Source organism: Dromiciops gliroides, chromosome X, assembly GCF_019393635.1.
Source record: "Dromiciops gliroides isolate mDroGli1 chromosome X, mDroGli1.pri, whole genome shotgun sequence".
Lineage (NCBI taxonomy): Eukaryota > Metazoa > Chordata > Mammalia > Microbiotheria > Microbiotheriidae > Dromiciops > Dromiciops gliroides.
Genome location: NC_057867.1, coordinates 14,955,988 through 14,978,160, shown reverse-complemented (window position 1 = coordinate 14,978,160; position 22,173 = coordinate 14,955,988). Strand labels below are relative to the sequence as shown.

Below are 22,173 nucleotides of genomic sequence, written 5' to 3'. Positions count from 1 at the left end.
GATCACCTTGGTTAGGGGCCTTAGGCAGCCAGGACAACATGAAGGGGGCACCAAAGAGAAGATATTGTTTCATTTGCTTCATAACTGTACATAATCATTTATCATACTGGCACAACCTTAAGTAACATATACTACTCCTTTTGTTACAGAATCAGAATCACAGCATCTCTAGTTTGGAAGAGGCCTCAGGATTTTCCTGGTCTAAACCATACCTGATAAAGAATCCTCTCGATAACATGCTCCTGAAGTGGTCATCCAGTCCTTTCTTGCATATCTCCACTGCCCGGGGAACCTACTACCATAGGAGGCAGTCCACTCCAGTGTTAGGCAGCTCTAATTGCTGAGAAATTTGTCTTTTTGCAACTTCTACTGATCAATCCGAGGTTTATTCTACAAGTCTAATCATGCCTCTACCTCATAGCTCTTCAAATAATTGAAGATAGCTAACATATCCCTTCTTCTTCCCTCTACTATGCCCCCCAAACCCCCCACCAGCCTCTGAGCTAAAAATAATCAATTTCATATGACATGACAAACCTTCCCCATCCCCCTTGCTCTATGGGCACTCTCAAACTTACCAATGTCCTTTCTAAAATGGGATGCCTAGCACTAGACAGAACATTCTATCCTAACATATTCTGTCTTAAATATAAGGTGTTGCAAAAGTCTTAGTGCAAACTAGATGTAGTCTGACATCTGGATAAAGCATTAATACTCTTACTAACCTATCATTATCATTCCTGGAAATTGTGCAGGCCTAAGATGGCATTAAGCTTTTGTGGGCTGCCACATTGCCCTGGTGACTTCTGTTGTGCTTGTAGTCCACTAAAACCCACAGATCTTTTTCCGACAAACTGCTTTCTAACTTTGACTTGCCAATATTGCACTTGGGAGGGAAACTGATTTTTTGAAACCAAATCTAAGACTTTACTTTTTTTTGGTCTGCACCTGTTATTTTACTGTAGGGAACTCCCAGTGAAGAACCTCACGCTTCCAATGTAGAGGTGCACTTGGGATACTGGAAAGTTAAGTGTGACCCAGGGCCACACAGCTACTATATGGGAGTGGTGGGGCTTGACTCCAAAAATGATTCTCTATCCACTTTGCCAAAAGGTTTGCTGAAGAGAGAGCCAGTTTTGGAGTCAGGAAGACATACACTCCAAGTCCTGTCTCTGACCCATCCTGACTGTGACCCTGGACAAGTCATATAACTTCTCAGTGCCTTCTGGCAACTCTCTAAGACTAGAAATTTTGGAGTTAAGAATCATTTGCATTGGTGGAGATTTCCTCATCTAGAAGGAGTTCCCTAAACCAATGAAATCACAGGTTTAGTCCCTATGTTCCTATCCTCTATCCCTTGCTGTGAATACCTCATATATTTGGCCTAGTGTTCTGCCTTTAATTCAGGGTATCCCCAAAGTTCTAATGCAGTTCTTTAAGAGTTCAAAACTGTACTGGGGGCAGGTAGGTGGTGCAGTGGATAAAGCACTGGCCCTGGATTCAGGAGGACCTGAGTTCAAATCTGGTCTCAGACACTTGACACTTACTAGCTGTGTGACCCTGGGCAAGTCACTTAACCCTCATTGCCCCACAAAACAAAACAAAAAAAACTGTACTAAGACTTTTGGAATAACCTATGTGTCTATAATTTTTTTCCTTTCTACAAATATTTAGTTCTTAATTTTTCTAAAATTCTACTAATAATTTTATAAAGTACACTACCACTCTACATCACTACACCTATATTTACAGGCAATTCAATTAAAAAACAATTTACTGAGTAGTCACTGTGGTCCAAGCACCATGCCAAGTTCTTTGGGTGGCAGAGATATGAGTAAGATGCAGTCTTGACCACATGAAGTCATAGCCTATTAGAGGAGAAAAGATATGCTCATAAATAATCATAATACAATGTGGAACGTGGAACAGGTGAGCATTATGGGACTAGAGAAATTGGGACTAAGAGCAATTACTTAAAAAAATCTCAGACTTTTAAAAGTTTCCTGTATATACTGTATTCCTTTCACTATCTAATTTTCGGTGGCTAAATTCATATATCATCAGGATATTTCTGTGCTTATCCTAAGTATGATTCAGGGGTGGATGAACAAATGAGGCTTTAACTTTGGGGATTCACCCTCAGCTCAATTTCCCATTGCCTGTGGGCTAGAGGAAGGATGAATGAATTGAGAAGAAACTGCTAAACTCCCCTACACCCCCCCTTATCCCCTGCCAGGCTGGGCCCCGGGGAAACTTAATCCACCAGTTGGTTTCTTATCCAACCTAACACTTACCATTCACAAACAATTCTCAGACTAGACCTAGTTTGTCATCCTTAAGTCAGTTTCCAATCCGTGTGACGTTTATCTTACCCAGTTTAATATGTGAAGAATGTCAAATCAAACAATTTTTACTTAACAAAAACAGTGTTAGGACATATGATGGAAAGAAGGAGAGATTCTGGAATAAAAGATTAATATAGAAAAAAGTAATGAACTTTAAAACGATGCACTTTGAACTAACTCAGTGAAGTTGCCTGATGAGCAGTTTGAAGAATAATACCCTGTGGGGGTCAGCTAGGTGGCACAGTGGACAAAGCATTAGCCCGGGATTCAGGAGGACCTGAGTTCAAATCCTTCCTCAGACACTTGACACTTACTAGCTGTGTGACCCTGGGCAAGTCACTTAACCCTCATTGCCCCACAAAATAATAAATAAAATAATAATAATAATAATAATAATAATACCTTGTGTACCAAATGGAGTGCCTCTGAATCAGAACAAAGTTTACTACAGAACAGTCAAATATTTCATTTACTTCGGATTTTACTCCTTAATTTTTTGCAAGGTTTTCCTAAGTATGTTCTCATCAATCAGACTTAAGGTCACCAATCATAAATTACATTTCTATAACACTATCTAACTGTATAACCAGCTCAGCTTAATGCAAATTGAGTACAAATTTAGGCCTTTGGGGTGTATTATTTAACACTAAACCTTTCCCTTCAAATGGGGGGGGGAGGAGTTGGTAACTGAATGCTGGGGATTTCTCACATGCTTTTGGCCCACAGGGAATCTTTCCCTTGCCTTCATTTCATTTCCTGGATCTTACATAAATTATGATTGAGAAAAAGGGTTGATTTGTGTCTAGGTAAGGCTTTCTATCTATTTGGAAAGAAAAGTCTCTAGGAATATAAAGCTCTTAAGGAGCTTTGGGATCATCATGTAAAAATCCCCACATTTTTCACTAGGCTAGGAAGAGTGAGAGGCAGGGATGGTAACTGTTAATGCAACTTTTAATACCATCTTCTTTCATTTAATCTCGGGACAAATATTTGAGATGCATTAAGGTTCTCAATTACTTTTCTAGTTAAGATTCATGTCCACTCCATGAATTTTACACTACTATTAAAATGCCTTCAAATAGGCCCACTTTAGCTTTAAAAAACCCAACACCTTCTAAGGCTTTCATCTCGTCCATCTTACAAGGCATCAGAAACCCCTTTCACTGCACTATTTTGCTTGTGTAAATGCTTGATGTTTGTCCCCCCTGCAGTTCTTCTATTCAGAATGAACCTTCACAAAAGTCCTATGCTGATCACTCAGCATGTCATGCACATGGCCCACTGGGTTCTTTAAATCTATGCCAGTAGGGCACAGGGTCTGGAAGGTCCTGTAATGCTGGAAAGGCTTTGAGTATGGACCTGTAAGAGACCATGTCTGCTTGTAGGACCAGCTTAAGTACAGAGAGCTTCAACGGTAGGCTTGCCACTTGGTAATCAATTCTGTACCTACAGCAACCCATGCAATAAAAAGATTATTAAAATGGCCCTCAGTCCCGTATGGTCTCCATTGGCTTCTACAGGGAATGGAAGCAGTGTTGTACAAAAGGGCGATGAGTGCCAAGAATCAGTCTAAAAACTATATACAAATATTAATTTAGCTGTTAGTTCTCAAAGTATGAGATTCCTGCCCAGTGGCTAAAGAGACATACTCCTGGAAAACCTGAAGGTTGATCTTGACCTCACTATAAATGAAAAAGGGAAATAAAACAAAGAGAGGTATCTAAACGAAAGACTGGCTCACAGTCTTTTAATTCAGGAGGGAACTGGATAAGATGTCAGTGTAATATAGTGCATTAGAACAGGAGTAAGGAAAACCTGGGGTCAAATCCTTTCTGAGACACTGAGCAACCAGGGGCAAAATCACATTTTCTCTTAGCTTCAGTTTTCCCAACTTAATAATAATAATAAACAGAAATTAACTGACAAGGTGGTTGTGAAAAGCAAATGAGAATGTATATAAAATATCTTATAAGCTTGCATGGATTTCATTTTTTACCTCTTCTCCTAACTTCCAGTCTTGCATCTCCAACTACCTTTCAGATATTTAGAACCAGATGTCCAATAGACATCTCAAACTCAGTATGTTCAAAACCCAACTCATCATCTTTCCCCCAACCCCTATTACTGTAGAGGGTAACACCATCCTCCCAGTCCCTTAGGCTTACAACTCAGGACTCCCCACTATCTCTCACCCTCCATATTCAAGGCATTGTCAAGGCCTATTGATTTCATCTTTGAAATATCTCTCAATGTACCCCATTTTCTCCCCTGACACTACTATCCTGCTGGTATAGGTCCTCCACCTCCTACCTGGATCGTTGCAAAAGCCTGCTAGTGGGGCTGTCTGCCTCAAGTCCCTCCCCATTCCAATCCATCCTCCATCCAGCCACTACAGTGATTTTCCTAAAGCACAGGTCTGACCCTGTAACCACCCCCCAAAAAACTCCAGTGGATCTCTATTGCCTCTAGGATCAAATATCAAAACTTCATAATATACCCCCCCCACACACCTCTTTCTAATCTCCTTACATCTTCCAACTTCCCATTTACTTTTCTATCCACAAACAAGGCACTCCACCTTCCAACTTTGGGCATTTTCACTCACTATCCTCATGCCTTGAATGCTCTCCCTCCTTCCTCATCTCTGCCTCCGGCTTTCCTTCAAGTCCCAACTAAAATCTCACTTTTTTACAAGAAACCTTTCCCAATTCTTGTTGATTCAGATGCCTTACCACTCTTGATTATTTTTAATTTAACTTGTATGTAGCTTGTTTGTCCAGTTTGCCTCTTATCAGCTCCATTAGACTGTGACCTCTTTGAGGGCAGAGGCTGTTGTTTGCCTTTTTTGTACCCCAGCACTTAGCACTGTACCTGGCACATAGTAGGTGCTTAATATTTATCGACTGAGTTACTTTTAGGACAACAAGAAATCTTTCATGAGACATTTGCTTATCTCACATTGCATTTGTAATAAGACCACCATGAAAATAATGGCAGTCTATGCTCTAATAGCTGTTGTAGAAGAGAAAGTAGGGAAATTTTTTAAGAACTCAGTAAGTATACAATTTAAATCACCACATACCTTAATAGTCATAGAGGTGTGTACAGTAGCAGTGCAAAAGATGTCATTAGGGAGGTGGCCCACAGGAAAAAGTGGCCTAGGCATTCATCAAGAAAAGGGATAATCAGTATAGAGGTTACATACTCTACTGGGATCCCTGTAATGTCAAGAAAATGAGAAAAAGGTCTTCAAAGCATTAGGCTGGACTACTCCTTATCCCGAAAATTTCAATATAGGCAAGAAACATGATGAGAGAGTATGGATAGATTACAAGCTGTAATGTTAGAGGACATACCCAAGTAAGTCACAAAACAAAAAATATTACAGTGCTTGAAATCAGACTTTTATTTTCTCAGTTGGAATGACTTCAAATTGTTTGTTGTTAAAAAAAAGAAAGCAGCTGAAGTTTGTTTTTGGAATGACCACCTTACAACCAACGAAAAACTGACTTTTCAAATAATACATTTTAGCACTAGCTCTTTTGTTCCCAAAGATACTTTAGTAAATAAACTTGTCTTGGATGTACCTTTCATGGAAATTTATACAGTGCTTTGCAAATACATAACTTTTACCTGAATGTACTTAAAACTGCAAAGTTTGATGTAATGATAACATGACAACGGAACCATGATGTGTTCAAAATATGGGTTTGTGGCAGCAGAGTTGGAGTGCTAGACTCATATTATCCAAGTACTGAAATGTTTTAATATTATTTCTTATGCACAAATGAGGGAAGGCAAACTATACATTTAATGTAAGTTCAAAGAGCCTTCTGAAAGCTGTGGATAACTACTAAATATTTTAAAACACTGAACAGGTTCCCAGATGCCTGTGTTTCCTAAAGGTCAGCAAGGCAAAGAACTTAACATAAGCTCTACTCCGATCCTAGTCCTATATTCAAGGTTAGGCCCATTTCAGTCGTCTTTTATACAAGGCACTACTGGACTGCTCCAATTTACTGCTAATTCTTGTATTAATGAGGCTTCAAAATATGCCCAATAGGGCAGATGTTTATGCTGGGCATGAGCTGGGGAACAGATGACAGTGTGGAAAAATGGTCCAGGCTGATCACTTGGAGGCTTGGTGATATATGCAGATTACTATATCGTCAGAGCAACTGAAGCTATCTATAAGCAAATGGAAAGAACAGCATCAGTGAATCTTTTTCCACCATAAAATGGTCAGTTTCACTGCTGGCCAAGTCTTATTCCCAGGGAGAATTTTTGCAACTTGAAGAATCTGACTCCTTACACTTGAAGTAAGAAAAATGAAAATGAGTCCCCTTGAAGGAGAAAATCTCAATCTTCAGCACAATCTTCTATATCCCCTTTTTCTTAGCGGGTGGTCAACCAAAACACAAATGATACCTTTTAAAATGCACATATAGGTCATTTGAACATTTGTACAATAATATGAGATTAGACCAGTCCCTCCCCAAGCTGGCATTTACTTGTTATTATTTTTCCAAATGGAGACATTCAAACAAGTTGAAATGGCAAATTCCCAACACTTAAAAAGAACTGTATCCCCTCCATTGGGTTAACATAGTAGAAATGGTAATAACCCTCCCAATCTCTTTCCTAGCCGTCCCCTTGGTTACATTAAAATTCAGCAAAATAAGCCACAGCACAAGTGTCTAGATCATCTAATTATGGAATGTTGTGTCTTCAACTGGAACCATCATTTTTGTGGAAAGATGTAATTTGTATTTTGTCCAAATGAGCTTTATCTCCAGTCAAGATGTTAGCAAATTCACCAAATTTCTGATTCTTCTCTTGTCAAACTGAAGAAAAGGCAAGTGGCTCAATGATGGAAGTGGCTCACTTCTAGCTGCAGACAAAATGGCAACACATTCAGAATGGGCATCTTGCTTTAAAATGTCAGTTGTAAATAAAAAAAACTTAGACTATACCACATTTTTTTTAAATGACAAACCAACCAACCCAGAACAAATATCAGAAAAAGTGTATCCTCTAAGTGCATAGTAAATGAAGACCTAAGCCCCAGAAAATATTTTTTCCAGCTATTATCAGTCAAACCGTTTTTTTCCTTTTACACAAACCATATGTAAAGATAACTTTTAGAGACTAACTTCTTACTAAAGAACCAAATCAATTAATACTTTAACCAGGCAGAAAAAAAGAATCCCTTAGAAATGCTGCCTATCCTCAAGTGCTTGTTTATTTTTTAAGGCTTAAATGGCCTTAAAAACTGAATATGGCAATCACGAATTTATTGCTGAGACATTTTTTTCAAATTTTAAAAAACTATATATGAAATCAAGAGACAGTAAACAGATCTTTCCATATCTCAGGATCTCACAAATTTAACGCCTCAAACTCTACATTTACACATGAGGCACCTGGTAGGATTTTCAGACAGCAAGGGTTTTTTTGTTGGTGGTGGGGTTTTTTACATTTATGCAGGCATGCTATAAATGTATAAGTTGATCTATTCAATGTAGCCATCAGAATTGTGGGCTTCTTTTATCCTTCTTTCTGATGGATCACAGATAAAGGAAAAGAAAGAGATTAAGAACACTCATATAGACAGCCTTGAGGGGCTGGGGGCAGCAATCATGAGAACACCACACAGGGAGAAGCTAAGAGCTCGTATCAATCCGATCATAGCCATTTCACAAGGATGTCGAAATCTCCTTTGTTAAAAAGCTTTTCAACACTTCTCTTCTAATTTTCTAAAAGACCATAGCAAATCAGTATAGCTGTTTAAGCCAATAGCAACATAAACTGCCTGCATTCATGCATGACTGTGTATATATGTGTATATAGGTATACACATACATATATGTATATATGTGTGTGCATATAGATACATATATACACACACACATATATTTAAGACAAGTATGCCTTTTCCATTGAGACAGAATTTTTAAAAATACAAAAAAAGAGGAAAGAGTAATAATATTAAATCTAAAATAATCTGCAAAGGAAAAAGATCAATATCCCTAAAACAACCTATTAAAAATTATGGATATGCTGATCCTCTCATAAACTAGCAAGCAGGATTTTTTTCTCACAAAAACCAAATTTTTAAATTAACTTTAAAAAAAAGTTTCCATTTCAAATAACTTTTTTTTTCAGAGATTACATTTACTAGGCAACTTACATAGTAGTTCAATCGTATGATGTCTTGTATCTTTCTGTGGCATATCTGCTGTTTTTCTTTTGTATACAAGGGAATCTGTAGAGATGATAGAGTTCTAGATGGTAATCTAGCAGTCAACAAGATCTTTTCTTAAATCTTCATCTAAGATGATGTTATTTCTAGCATGGTAAGTGGACAGTCTTTCAGATCCTTTAAAAAAACACACAAAAAAACCCCCCAAACTGGGTTTCTCTAGCTGCTGACTTGCGAATACAATTTAGCCAAGTTTAGGAAGGTTTGAGTTTACAGTTTCCAAACTTCCAGGAGGGGGAAAAATCTGTATGTGCCCAATTGTGGGTAATTGCAAATGTTCCAAATGGGTTAAAGACTGTTCATGCAGTTCTGAATGAGATGTCAAAACAGTATATTTCAAAAATGACCTGTGCCAACCACTTAGTAAAGAGTTTTGTACCTAAAAAAAATACACCCCCCCCAAAACAAAGAAACAAGTGGACACCACATGTTCTATCTCAGGATACCCAGAGCCAGTTAATACTAAAATTAAGCTGTAAAAGATTGCCCTATTGGCAAATGTCCATAATGTTCTGGTATTTCTAGAACTGAAGAGTAATAACTTATCTTACGATCTTTGCCTTATCAGGGCCAAGCTTAGGAATCTGGTGGAGTTTGAGTCTTTAACATCTTGTCTACCACTGAAGTTTATATTGAAATTAAATTCTTGTTTTTGTTGTTTTCTCAAATGAAGTTCTTTGCTTTCTCAGGTGAAGTTCTTTCTTTGCTTTCTGGAATTAAGGTGTTGTGTGTGTTTTTTTGGTTTTTTTTTTTGCTTTTTGAATTAAAGTTCTTAATCAACAGTTGCTCCAACAATTTGTAAAAGTCAAGACAAAATCATTACATTTTTATCCGATCATTTGATCGGAATTGCCCTTCTTGCTTCTTAGAAACCTATTGGGAAGTGACCCTGATAAATCAGCCCACTAAAAACGCCTGCTTGCTGTGATCTCTGCTTCAGGATGGTCCAGTCAAAGGTATAGTCGCCTTCCTGGTGTGGTTGGGCCAGGGATCTGAAAAGGAGGCTGAATAGTTGCCTCAGATATGAATAATCCGGGGTTTCTTCAAAACGCAGAGAGCGGCAGTAGTTGAGGTAGATGGCAAATTCTGGTGGAAAGCCCTTGCATAATGTTTCAATAGGTGTGGTCATCTTTTTCTCGCTAATCTTTTCATATTTCTGCATCTTGCTTGCCCCTCTTAGTCCCTGCCATGGAAGGCTTGTTCTGTTGAAATACATTAGTACATAGCCAAGTGATTCCAGATCATCCCGACGACTCTGTTCTACACCAAGATGAGCATTTATGCTGGCGTACCTAGCAGTGCCAGTTAGATGTTTATCGTCTCGGTACTGGATATGCTGTTTGGTTTTGCCATCTCGATATTTTTTGGCTAAACCGAAATCAATAAGAAATAACTTGTTGCGGTGACGTCCCATACCCATCAGGAAGTTATCAGGTTTAATATCTCTATGTATGAAGTTCTTACTATGCAGATATTCGATCCTGGTGATCATCTGGTCAGCTAACATTACGACGGTCTTCAAACTGAATTTACGGGAACAGTAATTAAAGAGATCTTCTAAGCTGGGTCCCAGCAAATCCATAACAAGAACATTGTAACTTTTCTCTTGACCGAACCATCGCATGTGGGGGATGCCCACCCCGCCCTGGAGGATCCTATAGACCTTGCTTTCATACAACAACTGAGGGTGCTTGCTTCTCTGGGATTCAAGTTTCACAGCCACATCCTGGCCCGTCAGCAGATTGGTTGCTAGATAAATGTCACCAAACGCGCCGGACCCAATCTTCTTTATTAGATGATACTTTCCTCCTACGATAAACTCATCCCTGAGGGAACTGCTACAGGCCATGGTAAAAAGCGACTTGGGAAATGCTGGGCTAACAACCTCCGGGAGTCAAGAAGGCAGGTGGAGAGTTGGTAGAACCTGTGGATACAGGAATAAGGAGACAAAAACTATGTTTTCTGAGTTAAACAGCAGAAAATAAACCAGAGCCGACCGGGAGGCGGCTGAGAAGTGACTTGTAACCAGGGCCGCTCCCTTGGCTCTGCCTAGGCAGAACGCTAGCACTTGCTTAAATACTGTTTCACTAGGTAACGGGCTGACGTCACAGTGGGAGACGTCAACTCAGTTCCACAGGGCTTAACCACTCAGAGCCCGCCAAAGCCCAGGCTCCACCCACCTCAGCCATCTTGTACTTGTACACAGGACATTCTTAAACTGATTACGTTCACAGGCCTGGGCTACCCGAAAATGACTGGGAGTGTAGTCAATGGCCTCCGGGGAAGCAGACATCCCACTGGGTACAGTCAAGAGAAGCAAGAGGGGGTTTATTCCTGCCTACACACACACACATGCACACACACACACACACGCACACACACACACACGCACACACACCACCACACACATCGAGACCCACACACATCACACACACACTCCACACACACAGACACACACATTGTCAAGGGAAGTAAGAGGGGTTTTAGTCCTGCCTACCCGCACCCCCCAACGGGTGGGGAGGCTTTAAAACAAGATGAGTACAAAGAGGAGCCCAGAGGGGAAAGGAGGGTAAATAGGGTTAGGAGAATAGAGCATGGGGATACAAACTTACTAAACTCATCTTGCATCCCATCTCTCCTCCAAGCAAAATAAACATTGGATGGGGATAGGTAGAACAAAAATGATTAGCAGAAAATAGGGAAGGAATGTGGGTTTATTTATCTAAGATAAATGAGGCAGTCTGGATTTTGTACAGAATGAGTTTATCAAGAAGCCAAGGATAAAATACATCCCATGAACCAAAATAATAGCTCACATTTAAAGGTTTGTATAGCTTAGCAGGTTTGATCTTCACAACAATGTTGTGAGGAAGGGGCCATTTTTGTCATTTTTTTAAACAGAAGAGCAAACTGAGAGGCTCTGAGGAACCTTTCCTACATAACCTGATTTTTACCCCAGAAATACTCTGAGGAAGGGACCAATGTTATCATGTTCATTTTATGAATGAGAGAACAGAAACAGTAAGGTATTTTCCACATGTTATACCATTTTTACAAAAGAAGACACTGAGGCTCTCTGATATTTTTCCACCACTAACACATTTTTACCACAGTAACTCTGAGGAAGGGGACCAGTGTTGTCATATCCATTTTATGAAGTAGAAAAATGAAGCTGTGAGGGTAATTTCGTTTTTTAACTCACTAAAATGTTCACTGTTTTGAAGTGAGTTTTACTGATGAAGGAAGATAAAGTTCTGAGAGACTTTTCTCACATCTCCTCATTGTTACCTCACAAAGAGTCTCTGAGGGAAAGGCTCACTGGGTCATTTTCTTTTGAAGAAAGAAGAAACAGATTCCCAATATTACCACATTTTTACCTCACAAAAAATCCCAAGAGGAAAGGTTCATTATTTCCCGTTCAATTTTCAAAGGAGGAAACTGAAGTTCTAAGGTAATTTTGATGTTACCTCATTTTTACCTCACAAAAACACCCTGAGGAAGGGATGGAGCTTGTTGTTTACTCCCAGAAAGAAAGTACTGAAGATCTCAGACACTTTACATTTTTTACCTCAGTGTTACCTCACAAAAATCCTCTGGGGAAGAATTGTTGTTGCCATGCCCGTTTTACCAAAGAGGAAACTGAAGCACTTGAGGTACTTTTCAAAGATGACTTTTATTTTTACCTCTGAAAAACTATCTGGTGGATAAAGCACCGGCCCTGGATTCAGGAGGACCTGAGTTCAAATCCAGCCTCAGACATGACACTAGCTGTGTGACCTTGGGCAAGTCACTTAACCCTCACTGCCCCACAAAGAGAGAGAGAGAGAGAGAGAGAGAGAGAGAGAGAGAGAGAGAGAGAACTATCTGAGGAAGGCCTGTTCTTCTTTTGTCTATTGTGCAATTGAGGAAAAGAAACTTCTAAGGTACTTTCATACATTACCCAATTTTGACCTCCGAGCAATCCTGCCCTTCCTATGTTCCTATGTGAAGGAATGACCATTGTTTTTTTCATGTCAGGTTTATAAAAGAGAAAGAGAAAGTCTTGAAGTACTTTTCTTATGGGGAAAGGTGCTATGGAGACTTTTCCAATATTACCTCATTTTTACCTCACAAATGTCCTATAAGTAAGGATCCACTATTTTCATGTTCATTTTACAAAATAGGAAATGGAAGCACTTGAGGTACTTTTCAAAGATGACTTTCTTTTAACCTTCCCAAAACTATCTGAGGAAGGTCTGTTTTCCAGTCAGTTCACAAAAATAGCCTGTGAAATAGCCTGTTATCTCCATTTTCAGAAAGAATGTACTGAAGCTCTCAGGGACTTCCCATTTCCTACATCAATATGACCTCATAAAAATCCTCTGGGGGGAGGACCCTTGTGTTCATGTCCACTTACAAAAAAGGAAAAAGCAATTGAGGAACTTTTCATAGATTTCCTCATGTTTTACCTCCCCAAAACGATTGTTCTATCTGTTTTAAAGTGGAAAAATAAACTTCTTTCATATCTTACCTTATTTTTACCTCACAATATTTTTAACCTTCCTATGTGAGTAACCATTGCTTTGATGTCAGTTTTACAAAAGAAGAAAGAAAGAAAAAGAAAAGAAAAAGGGAATGGATGTGTTGAGTTATGTCCCATATACTACCTCACTTTTACATTACAACAATACTGTGAAGAAGGAGCTACTAATGGCATATACAGTTTTCAAAAGAGAATATTGCTTTACCAAGGTACTTTTCATATATTCATTTATGGTTCACAAACTGTCTGAAGAAGGGGCTTTGGGATCCTTTTTTTTTTAGAAAGAGGAAACTGATGCTCTGAGACAATCTCCATACATTACCTCATTTTTACCTCCTAAGGACTCTTTGTTATGTCTATTTCACAAAAGAACCGAGGCTTTGCTGTACTTGTCATATATGACCTCATTTTTACCCTACAAAATTCAAGGGCCATTGTTCTCTTGTCCATTGTATAAAAGAGGAAACTGAAGCTCTAGGTACATTTCATATCTTACTTCAATTTTACCTCACAACTGTCCTGTGAGGAAAAGACCACTGTTGTCCCATCTATTTTACAAAAGTGGGAAGGGAGGCACTGATATCCGTTTCACACATCTTTTTATGACAGAAACACTCTCTAAGGAAGAGCTTTTGTTCTGTCTAGTTTACAAATGAGGAAAACAAAGCTTTTTGGTATTTTCATCTATTATCTCGTTTTGTTGTTGTTTGTCAGTCGTTTCAGTCGTGTCCAACTTTTCATGACCCCATTTGGGATTTTCTTGGTAAAGATACTGGAATGGTTTGCCCTTTCCTTCTCCACCTCATTTTACAGACAAGGAAATTGAGGCAAATAGAGCAGTGACTTGCCCAAGGTCACACAGCTAGTAAGCGTCTGAGACTGGATTTTAACTCAGGTCTTCCTGACTCAAGGCCTGGCATTCTATTGACTGCACCACCTAGCTGCTCCATTTTTCCTCACAATAATCCTGTCCACCTGGACCCTGAATAGGACCTCGACAGTGGCAAGCCTTGGGACTGCCACTAACTAGAAGGATCTTTCCCCCCCCCCAAGTCAAAAGTGCCCTGTCCCCATATCCCATTCCCCTTAGCTCATCCAAAAAATTATTCCATCATTTGGCTTTATTTTCATCACTAACTCCAAGAGAGTCATACTTTAACAGAAGCCTTCAAGACATGAGGTGTATAACCCAAAGAAACAACTCTAATGGTAAAAACTTCAGATTTTATGGCAAGGACCCTTGGAAAACTCCTCAAATCACATCACATAACTGGATCTCTCTGACGCTAATGTATGTGATTGGGCCTTAAAGCCATTTCCTTGTCCTTGAGTATGATGGCATTTTGATAGTGTTTTTAAGGTTTGCAAAATACTTTCTATATATTGAGAATATTGCTACTATTGAGAATTGATACTAGTGGTATTTTACAAATGAGCAAACAGGCCCAGAGGTGCTAAGGGGCTTGTCCCTAGAAACAATGTGTAAGCATTAAAGGCAAGATTCAAACCCACATCTCTCATGACTTGAAGCCCAATACTCCTTCCACTACACTATGAGCAGAAACTATGTTTTGCCTTTCCTTATATCCCTAGTGTGTAGTGCACTGCCTGACACATAGTAGGTGCTTAATAAAAACTTGTTGACCAATTGAAGCTTTTTTTCCTTGTTTGCCTAGAAAAATGACATAAAGAAAACATATCCTATTGTTTTTCTTATTCAGATGAGTCCCAGACGTCTTTCTGGATGTGGGGAAAATGCATAGGTTTATGTGGGTGTTAGCGTTCAGAACTGAATTGTGAAGCTGTTTGAGTGTTTACATGCCAGCTAAAATGGTTATTAAATACCATAGCAACATGTGCTAGAGATGGCACATGAAAACGTCCTCATTTATATGCATTAATTTGCCCAGAGTACATTAACTCTAGAGAGTTGTGTGGTGTGGTGTTGGGGGTTTTATTTTTAACTTTAGTTTAAAGATTATATGTGTATATGTGTACATACATATATACACATATATACATACACATGTGTGTACGTATTATATATATGTATATATACATATGTGTGTGTGTGTGTATATGAAACGCATGACAAAGCTATAGATCTTTAAGGTTGGCCAAGGGCTTTCCTTCATCTCATTGGAGGATCACAAAGTCCTTTTGATATGAGTCCTACAGGTGTTATTATCCCCATTTTACAGATGATGAAACTGAGGATTGCAAAGGCTAAGCAATTTGTCCATGACCACACACCCAGTAGTTAATCTGAGGCAGGATTTGAAGACAAGTCTTCCTGACTCCAGGTTCAAAACTTTATTCACTATACCTTTGTATCTATTAATGGGCTTATTTTATTAATATGCTATACCAATGCCTGGGATACCCTCCTTTTATACCTTCCTCTTCCAAGAACATGAGGCCTTTTCTGATCCTTCCACTTGCTACTGTCCACCCTCCCAAAACACCTTGTATTTGTATGTTGATATTTGTTCTATATATACTTACAAAATAATAGGAGTTTTAGACCTGACTAGCATCCTGGCATTTGTAGTTCTGAGGGATTAGCATTCCTCTTTAGCCCCCAGAGGAATTTTGGACTTTCAAGACTTCTGGGCCAAAAGGCCCTGCTGGTTTCTTTGGAAGACAAAGCTGCAGAAGTTAGTCTCTTGAGAGGCTCTATTAGTTTCTTGGGCCCAGGAAAGTTCCCAATGACTGCTTCACTAAGTCCCTGTCTAATAATTAGAACTGCTGCTGGGTCCAAGGCCCTGTTGCATTGCACTTTTTTACCCCCACTAAGGAGCTCATCTAGTCTGGACCAAAATACAATCTATACTGGATTCAGCTCTAGCGAAGCCTAGAAGGAGGCTCCTCCTCCTCTGGGAAACTCTTGGCTTGTTGTACCATGCCCATTCCACCCCTCACCTCAGTGGCCCAGGAAGAAGGTCTATTTATAGCTCAGGCTTTGATTAGCATTTAAGGTCTCTTCAAGGTTCTGCACATGCTCTATTATACTTGCAAGATGTTTTATGATACTAATAACTGACACTTCTATAGCACTTTAAGGTGTGATTTATAGACACACTTTATATACATTATTTTACTTGAGCCCTCACAACAAGCCTATGGCATTATTATCTCCACTTTGCAGATAAGGAAACTGAAGCTCAGAGAGGTTAAGTGACTTGCCCATGGTCACACAGCTAGTTAAATCTCAAAGGCAGAACTGGAACCCAGGTCTTCCTGATTCTAAGCTGAGCTATTTACAACACAATGCGTTTCAGAACTATTTATTTATTTATTTTTGCAGGCGATGGGGGTTAAGTGACTTGTCCAGGGTCACACAGCTAGTAAGTGTCAAGTGTCTGAGGCCGGATTTGAATTCAGGTACTCCTGATTCCAGGGCCAGTGCTCTATCCACTGCACCATCTAGCTGCCCCCAGAATTATTTCTTACATTAATTTAACCTCTTACTTACACACACACACACATACACACACACACACACACACACACACACACACACACACACACATATCCCAATTTAGAGTTTTGTACTAACCCTAATTTTTTGTCCCTGTTTCTGGCCTTGGACCATTGTCAAGCTTCGCTGGAATTTGTTCTCCTTTATTCTGGTCCCAATTTTCACTCTCCTACTCAACCCATGGCCTTTGACCATTGCTTGATAGCTTCTATACCCTAGGCTTGTCTTCTCTGAATAACAATTCCTTTTCTCTCCCATGATACAGTTTTCCCATCTTCTCCATCAATGTATTTTTTTTACCAGTTATTAGCAAGTAGCAAAAGTAAAATTGATTTGAGTTTCACTTCATGCCCCTTCCATTGTCCGCTTTTTACTAATTAACAGGAAAATATTTGAAAAGGAGGCAATAGGAGAGAGATGAAAGCATAGTGCCCAGATAATCTACAAGCTGGATAATGACTTTATGAGCTTATAATAAGAGTTAACTGTATAAAGCTTTCATAATGTGGATGACAAGAAGAAAAGACATTAGATTCAGTGAAAAAAAAACCATACTATCAAGAGGTTGGGAGCTCTCTTTCCCTGAAGATCTTAAAAAGAAATTCTCTTCTGTCTAGGACAGTTTATGGGTAGTTGGGTCTAGAAAAGGGGGTGGAAATAGGCTCAACACAGCTAGAGATGTAGAGATTTCTTTTTGCACTGTAGTTCATTCTTTCAACTGTGTGTGTTTGTATATATATATATATATATATATATATATATAGAGAGAGAGAGAGAGAGAGAGAGAGAGAGAGAGAGAGAGAAATGTATGTATAAAATAAAATTAAAAGAGCATCTTTGCAAATATATTTTCAACTTTTCCTTCTCACCCAAGGGTACAATTTTTTAAATACTGTGAAAATTGCCATATGTTCTGTAACCCAAGGAGCACCACAGAGTACATACAATGTGAAATGGAATCTAAGACTCTTCCAGAGTGATTTTGGATGGCTTTACCATTAAACCAATTTCATCTTTTGATTGCACTTGAACAAATAGATCCCAAACAAGTAACACAAATTACCGATTTCCTGGATGGCACAAAGGTGACATCTTGGAAGACATGTAGATACATTCACTGTTCCATTCCTCAAATAGAGCACCAAATGGCCAGTGTCTTTCCTATCTCCATGTTATGGTGGAAAAGGCTACTTAAATACTAACACTTTGGGCTGGTGTATGAATTGAAAATTCTTAGCATTATATATGTGGTTGGATCCAAACCACAGAGCCTGAGTGGAGATGTTCCTATTCCCTTATCCCTTCCAATGGCCCACATGCTCTTCCAATTTACTTTAAGGACAAACACAACCCATGGGGACTGAGACAGAGAGGTTGTCTTGAAAGAGACCAAAAGCCAGTTCTCCTCATTCCTTAGGCCCGCAGGGTGAGTGGCTCTTCCAAGTTCAATCACCAATCCTCTTTGGCTTAGCACCCCAATATGCCCCCAACAGGAACATGGGGACAGCCAGAACTGGCTATCTTGGAACTATCTTGGCATGAATCTACGATATCAATTTTACTTCTGATACTTGGATTAATCTTGAAATCAGTAAATTCTACTGTTCTCTCCTTTTTTTCTTTTGTCTCTTTTTGATTTTTGATGGTGTTTCAGAAACTCTGGCCTTTTTAATCAATTTTACATTGCTTTTACTTCTAAATCGCTCTCATTGTAGGTGAACTTTCCCATTTTCTTGTTTTATATCAGTCTGTTTCAATAGACATTTCTTTTACCTATCTTTCTTGTTTCTAACATAAAAGTACTTATGCCTACTTCTGCAGTATGATAGGAGATTCACCTAGGCCTCCATCAGGCTTTTTTGTATTGCTCTACAAAATTATCTAATCTCTGTTTAAAATCTTTTATTCAAATGTAGATGTTCTGTTCATTATCTATCCGTCTGGACTATATAAAAAATGAAAGTTTCTCATTTCTTAGTTGTATAGTCCATTTGTGCACTTCAGGTAGTCCCCTTACCCTGGTTCTCCTAACATGTCCACAATGATTTGGGATTTCCCCAACCTTCAAGATGTCATCTCAACCCATTTGTAACTCAGTAGATAAATCTTATTAGAAAGTTGGCTGAGGCTTATAGAGTTTGGAAATTGCCCATGATTACTTAGCTAGTATAGGTCAGAGGTAGAATTTGAATCCAGGGCTTATGTAATGCTGCGTTTAATAGGTTAGCCATTATGCCACACTGCCTCTGATTTCCTAGTAGAAAAAAGGAAATACAGGTTAGAGCTATGATTTCATTGGTATATAGGGAACTTCTAGATGAGGAAGTTCCTTTTATCAATGAAGGTTGACACCTCAACAACTTCTAGTCCTAGAGAGTCAGCTAGAGCACTGAGAGGTTAAGGGATTTGCCCAGGGTCAAACAGCCAGCCTGTGTCAGAGGCAGGTCTTAAAACCCAGGTCATGCTGGCTCCGAGCTAGCCTCAGCTAGCTCTCTATCCACTTTCGCAGCTGCCTCTCCTAGTAGAAAACACCAAACTTTAAAGTCCAGTTGCCCTCTTCTGTTCTAGCAATTCTAGAACATTCCTCCTTTTTTTCTAGGCTGAGCGGCAGCAATCCTTTTGTATTAAAGATCACATCAACATGACCATATTATAGGACTTGAGTGACTCCTTGGGACCACTTCAATTCACATTTCTTCAGATCTAGTTTGTTATTTTTATGCCAGGAATCTTTTGAAACTTTAATGGTTTTATCCACTGTTAACCAAGTTTTTTCTCAGATTAAATTCTGTGTGCTATCTGGCCCAAAAGGCATATTTCATTTTCTTGGATTTTCTGTAACTCATATCTTTATCATTTTCCACTCCCCTGTAGTGAATTGCATTCACCATTTGTCTGCCCATATTCATCATCTATCAGAGTGTTTCTCAAATTTTTCTGTAGGGCACACAGTACCCAGAGAGGTTTGGATATCTTGCAACATGGAAGGCGCATATATATTTATCTGAGAAACTAAGAGATTAGGGATAGGGGCCAGACGTATAGTTTCATTGATAATAGGAAACTCCCTCTCCAATGTAGGTCAGCACCTTCTCTGCAATTCTGAGAAAATAACAAAACAAAATGCAGTCTTTTATAATGTCGCTCAATACTTTTCTCCCGGCAGATTCTATTTAAGTAACAGAAACTTTGTCACCTATCTCCATAGTGATGCAATGAAGATATTGCTGTCCTTCAGATTTCACAAGACACCCCAGTGCTCTGACACATGTGGGACAGTCTGTCCTTGTTCTTCTATGTCACATATATGGATGTGAAGGCTGCCCTTTGGCTTACAGCTATAGCTTTTATTGACACAGTGTCACAGCCTATTGTTTTCTGAAACAAATGGAAAACAGAAACACTCGGGCAGTTCTTTGGCTATTTGGTCATCTGTAGAATACCAAAGAGCTGGATATTTACAGAACATCTACAGCCAGATATTTGTGACCATTAGAAACATTCAGCTGTTTGGCATCCTATATCATTAACTTTGCTTCACCTAGATAGTTGGTCTTTTGTAGACATGTCCTCATGTGCCTGAATGTAGATTCCAATTCCTGGGAAGTCCTAAGCCCTTCCTCCTAAAGGACCCTTCTTGTTTGCTGCACAACAGACTGCTTCTGGCAGCTGCAGCTCTCCTTCAGTCCTCCACAGTGAGATGTCACCATCTGCAATTTGCTGTAGTGCATCAGGCCAAAGAAGCAACACCCTTGCCTTTCATGCTGTCAGTCCTGTTGCTTACACTTGGGTTAGGCCACAGGGTTATGTTGAAGAAAACTTGGGGGAGGTGGAGGGCCCTCATTTTCACATGACTTCAAAGCTGAGTCAAAGTGAGTTGCAAAGCTCTCCTTCCTTCACTTCCCTAGGTGAAAACTTACCATGCCCTGTGCCAGTGGACTTTTCAAGTGTTGTTCTTCCTCTCCATTTGTTTCTTCAATTTCTTGCGGGACCAAGGAACCTTCCAGTTTGGGCAGATTCAGGTCATATCTAAGCCTGATCCAATCCTGATTATTCACAAATAAATTATCCTCAAAACGAAGAAAAAAAAAGCAACACAATCCTCCTACAGCATTAAATTTGTAATCACACAAGACAAGTCATGAAAATTCCGGATTACGGTTCCCACGGTAACCCTACAGTGTATGGCCCACATCACTGCCTTTGCATTTAAAATATTTTACTTCCACCAGATTCCAACCCTTGGCATTATCATCTTACAGCAGAAGTCCTATTAAGCATTCACCTTACCAGATGAACAATGATTTGTTAATTTTTGAACTCAACACTAAAAATGAATCAATCAAAATAGCTAAGAGGCATCCAGGGAAGGGGTAGAAAGAGGCTCGTGTTATGACCAATTCTATAAATCCAACTTGTATTTCCTAATTTAACCACTAGTTGTCATCTAATGGTTGAGGAATTGTCCCCTGAGGGGGAGAAATCTCATAAGCTTATGGGAAATGAAATCCGATTATCTTTTATTTCTGAAATCCTTTGTGACATCAGAGCATTGCTACTGAATGTTTTCCTTTCCATTAAAGGGTACTTTTATAGCCATCTTAGTTTCAACTGCTATCCATTGCATCAAAAGATCTAATCAAAGTGTTTAGGATCGGGAAAAAGAATTCTGAAAAATAGAAATGATAAAGCTACCATTGCATTCTGGGAAATGGAATAAGGAAAATCAAGCTAAAAGAGCAGTTAGGAAATATCCTGCTCCTACCCCAAATTGACTCCTCTTCCAAGCCTCCCTATCTATCAACATTAGCAATAACACAATTTTTCAATTCTAGAGACCCAGCCTCCTAATTGTTATGTAAGAACTTCACAGTCATTCTACACCTTCTAGCTGTCTCTCTGAGGAACAGGGTCTACCTACAAGCTTCTAGCTCTCCATCAGGCCAAAATGATGCACCTGTGGGCTCAGAGCTACCCAGGCCCAGCCAGAAGTCTAAAAAAATGCAGCAGGTTCACTACAGTATTTCTGCTGGAGCTGCTACTTCAAAATAACCTGACCTCGTTGGCTACAGATATTTGTTTGATTTAACCCCTAAGACCTGTCCAAGGTCCTCAAGACTTTGGGGCCTCCATGTACACTGCTCATTGCCTATTCCTGTGTACTTAATTTTTCCCATGACTTCAGACCTGATCATTCTTATCTTAGATAACCAGTTTGATCTTACAAACTGTGCCTGAGTTCATGGGCCCAACACTGCTTCCAGACCCTTGCCCTATTGCTGTTTCCCTGGCATGTCACCTCTAATCATTTTCGAAAATTTCCTCTTTTTCCCCCTTCAATGCAGCATGGCATAAGGGAAAGAGTGATAGACTTGGAGTTAGAAGATCTTGATTTGAATACTGCCTCAAATATTTATTAGCTAGGTGACCTCTTAGAACATCGGTTTCCTTGTCTATAAAATGGGAGTGGATAGTTTACTATATTTGGCATTGTTATGAGGGTACGGTTTAGATTTAGATTCCAATGTGGTAAAATGGAATAAGTCCTGCTTCTTGAGTAAGG

At 39.3% G+C, this 22,173-nt stretch overlaps 1 protein-coding gene across 3 annotated transcripts in view; it reads right to left on the bottom strand.

The window, feature by feature from the left end:
• Positions 1-5,740: 5,740 nt before the first annotated feature.
• LOC122734204 (casein kinase I-like) overlaps positions 5,741-22,173 on the bottom strand; it is a 98,176-nt gene continuing 81,743 nt past the window's right edge. For 2 of the 3 annotated variants that reach the window (XM_043974950.1, XM_043974949.1), the window contains 2 exons: positions 8,536-10,531; positions 5,741-7,236 (listed from right to left, as the gene is read on the bottom strand). In XM_043974950.1, coding sequence (XP_043830885.1) covers positions 9,473-10,456 — 984 coding nt within the window. In that variant the 5' untranslated portion in view covers positions 10,457-10,531 and the 3' untranslated portion in view covers positions 5,741-7,236; positions 8,536-9,472. Of the gene's footprint in view, positions 7,237-8,535; positions 10,532-20,530; positions 20,657-22,173 lie in introns of all 3 variants that reach the window. The other variant, XM_043974951.1, reaches the window with a different exon arrangement.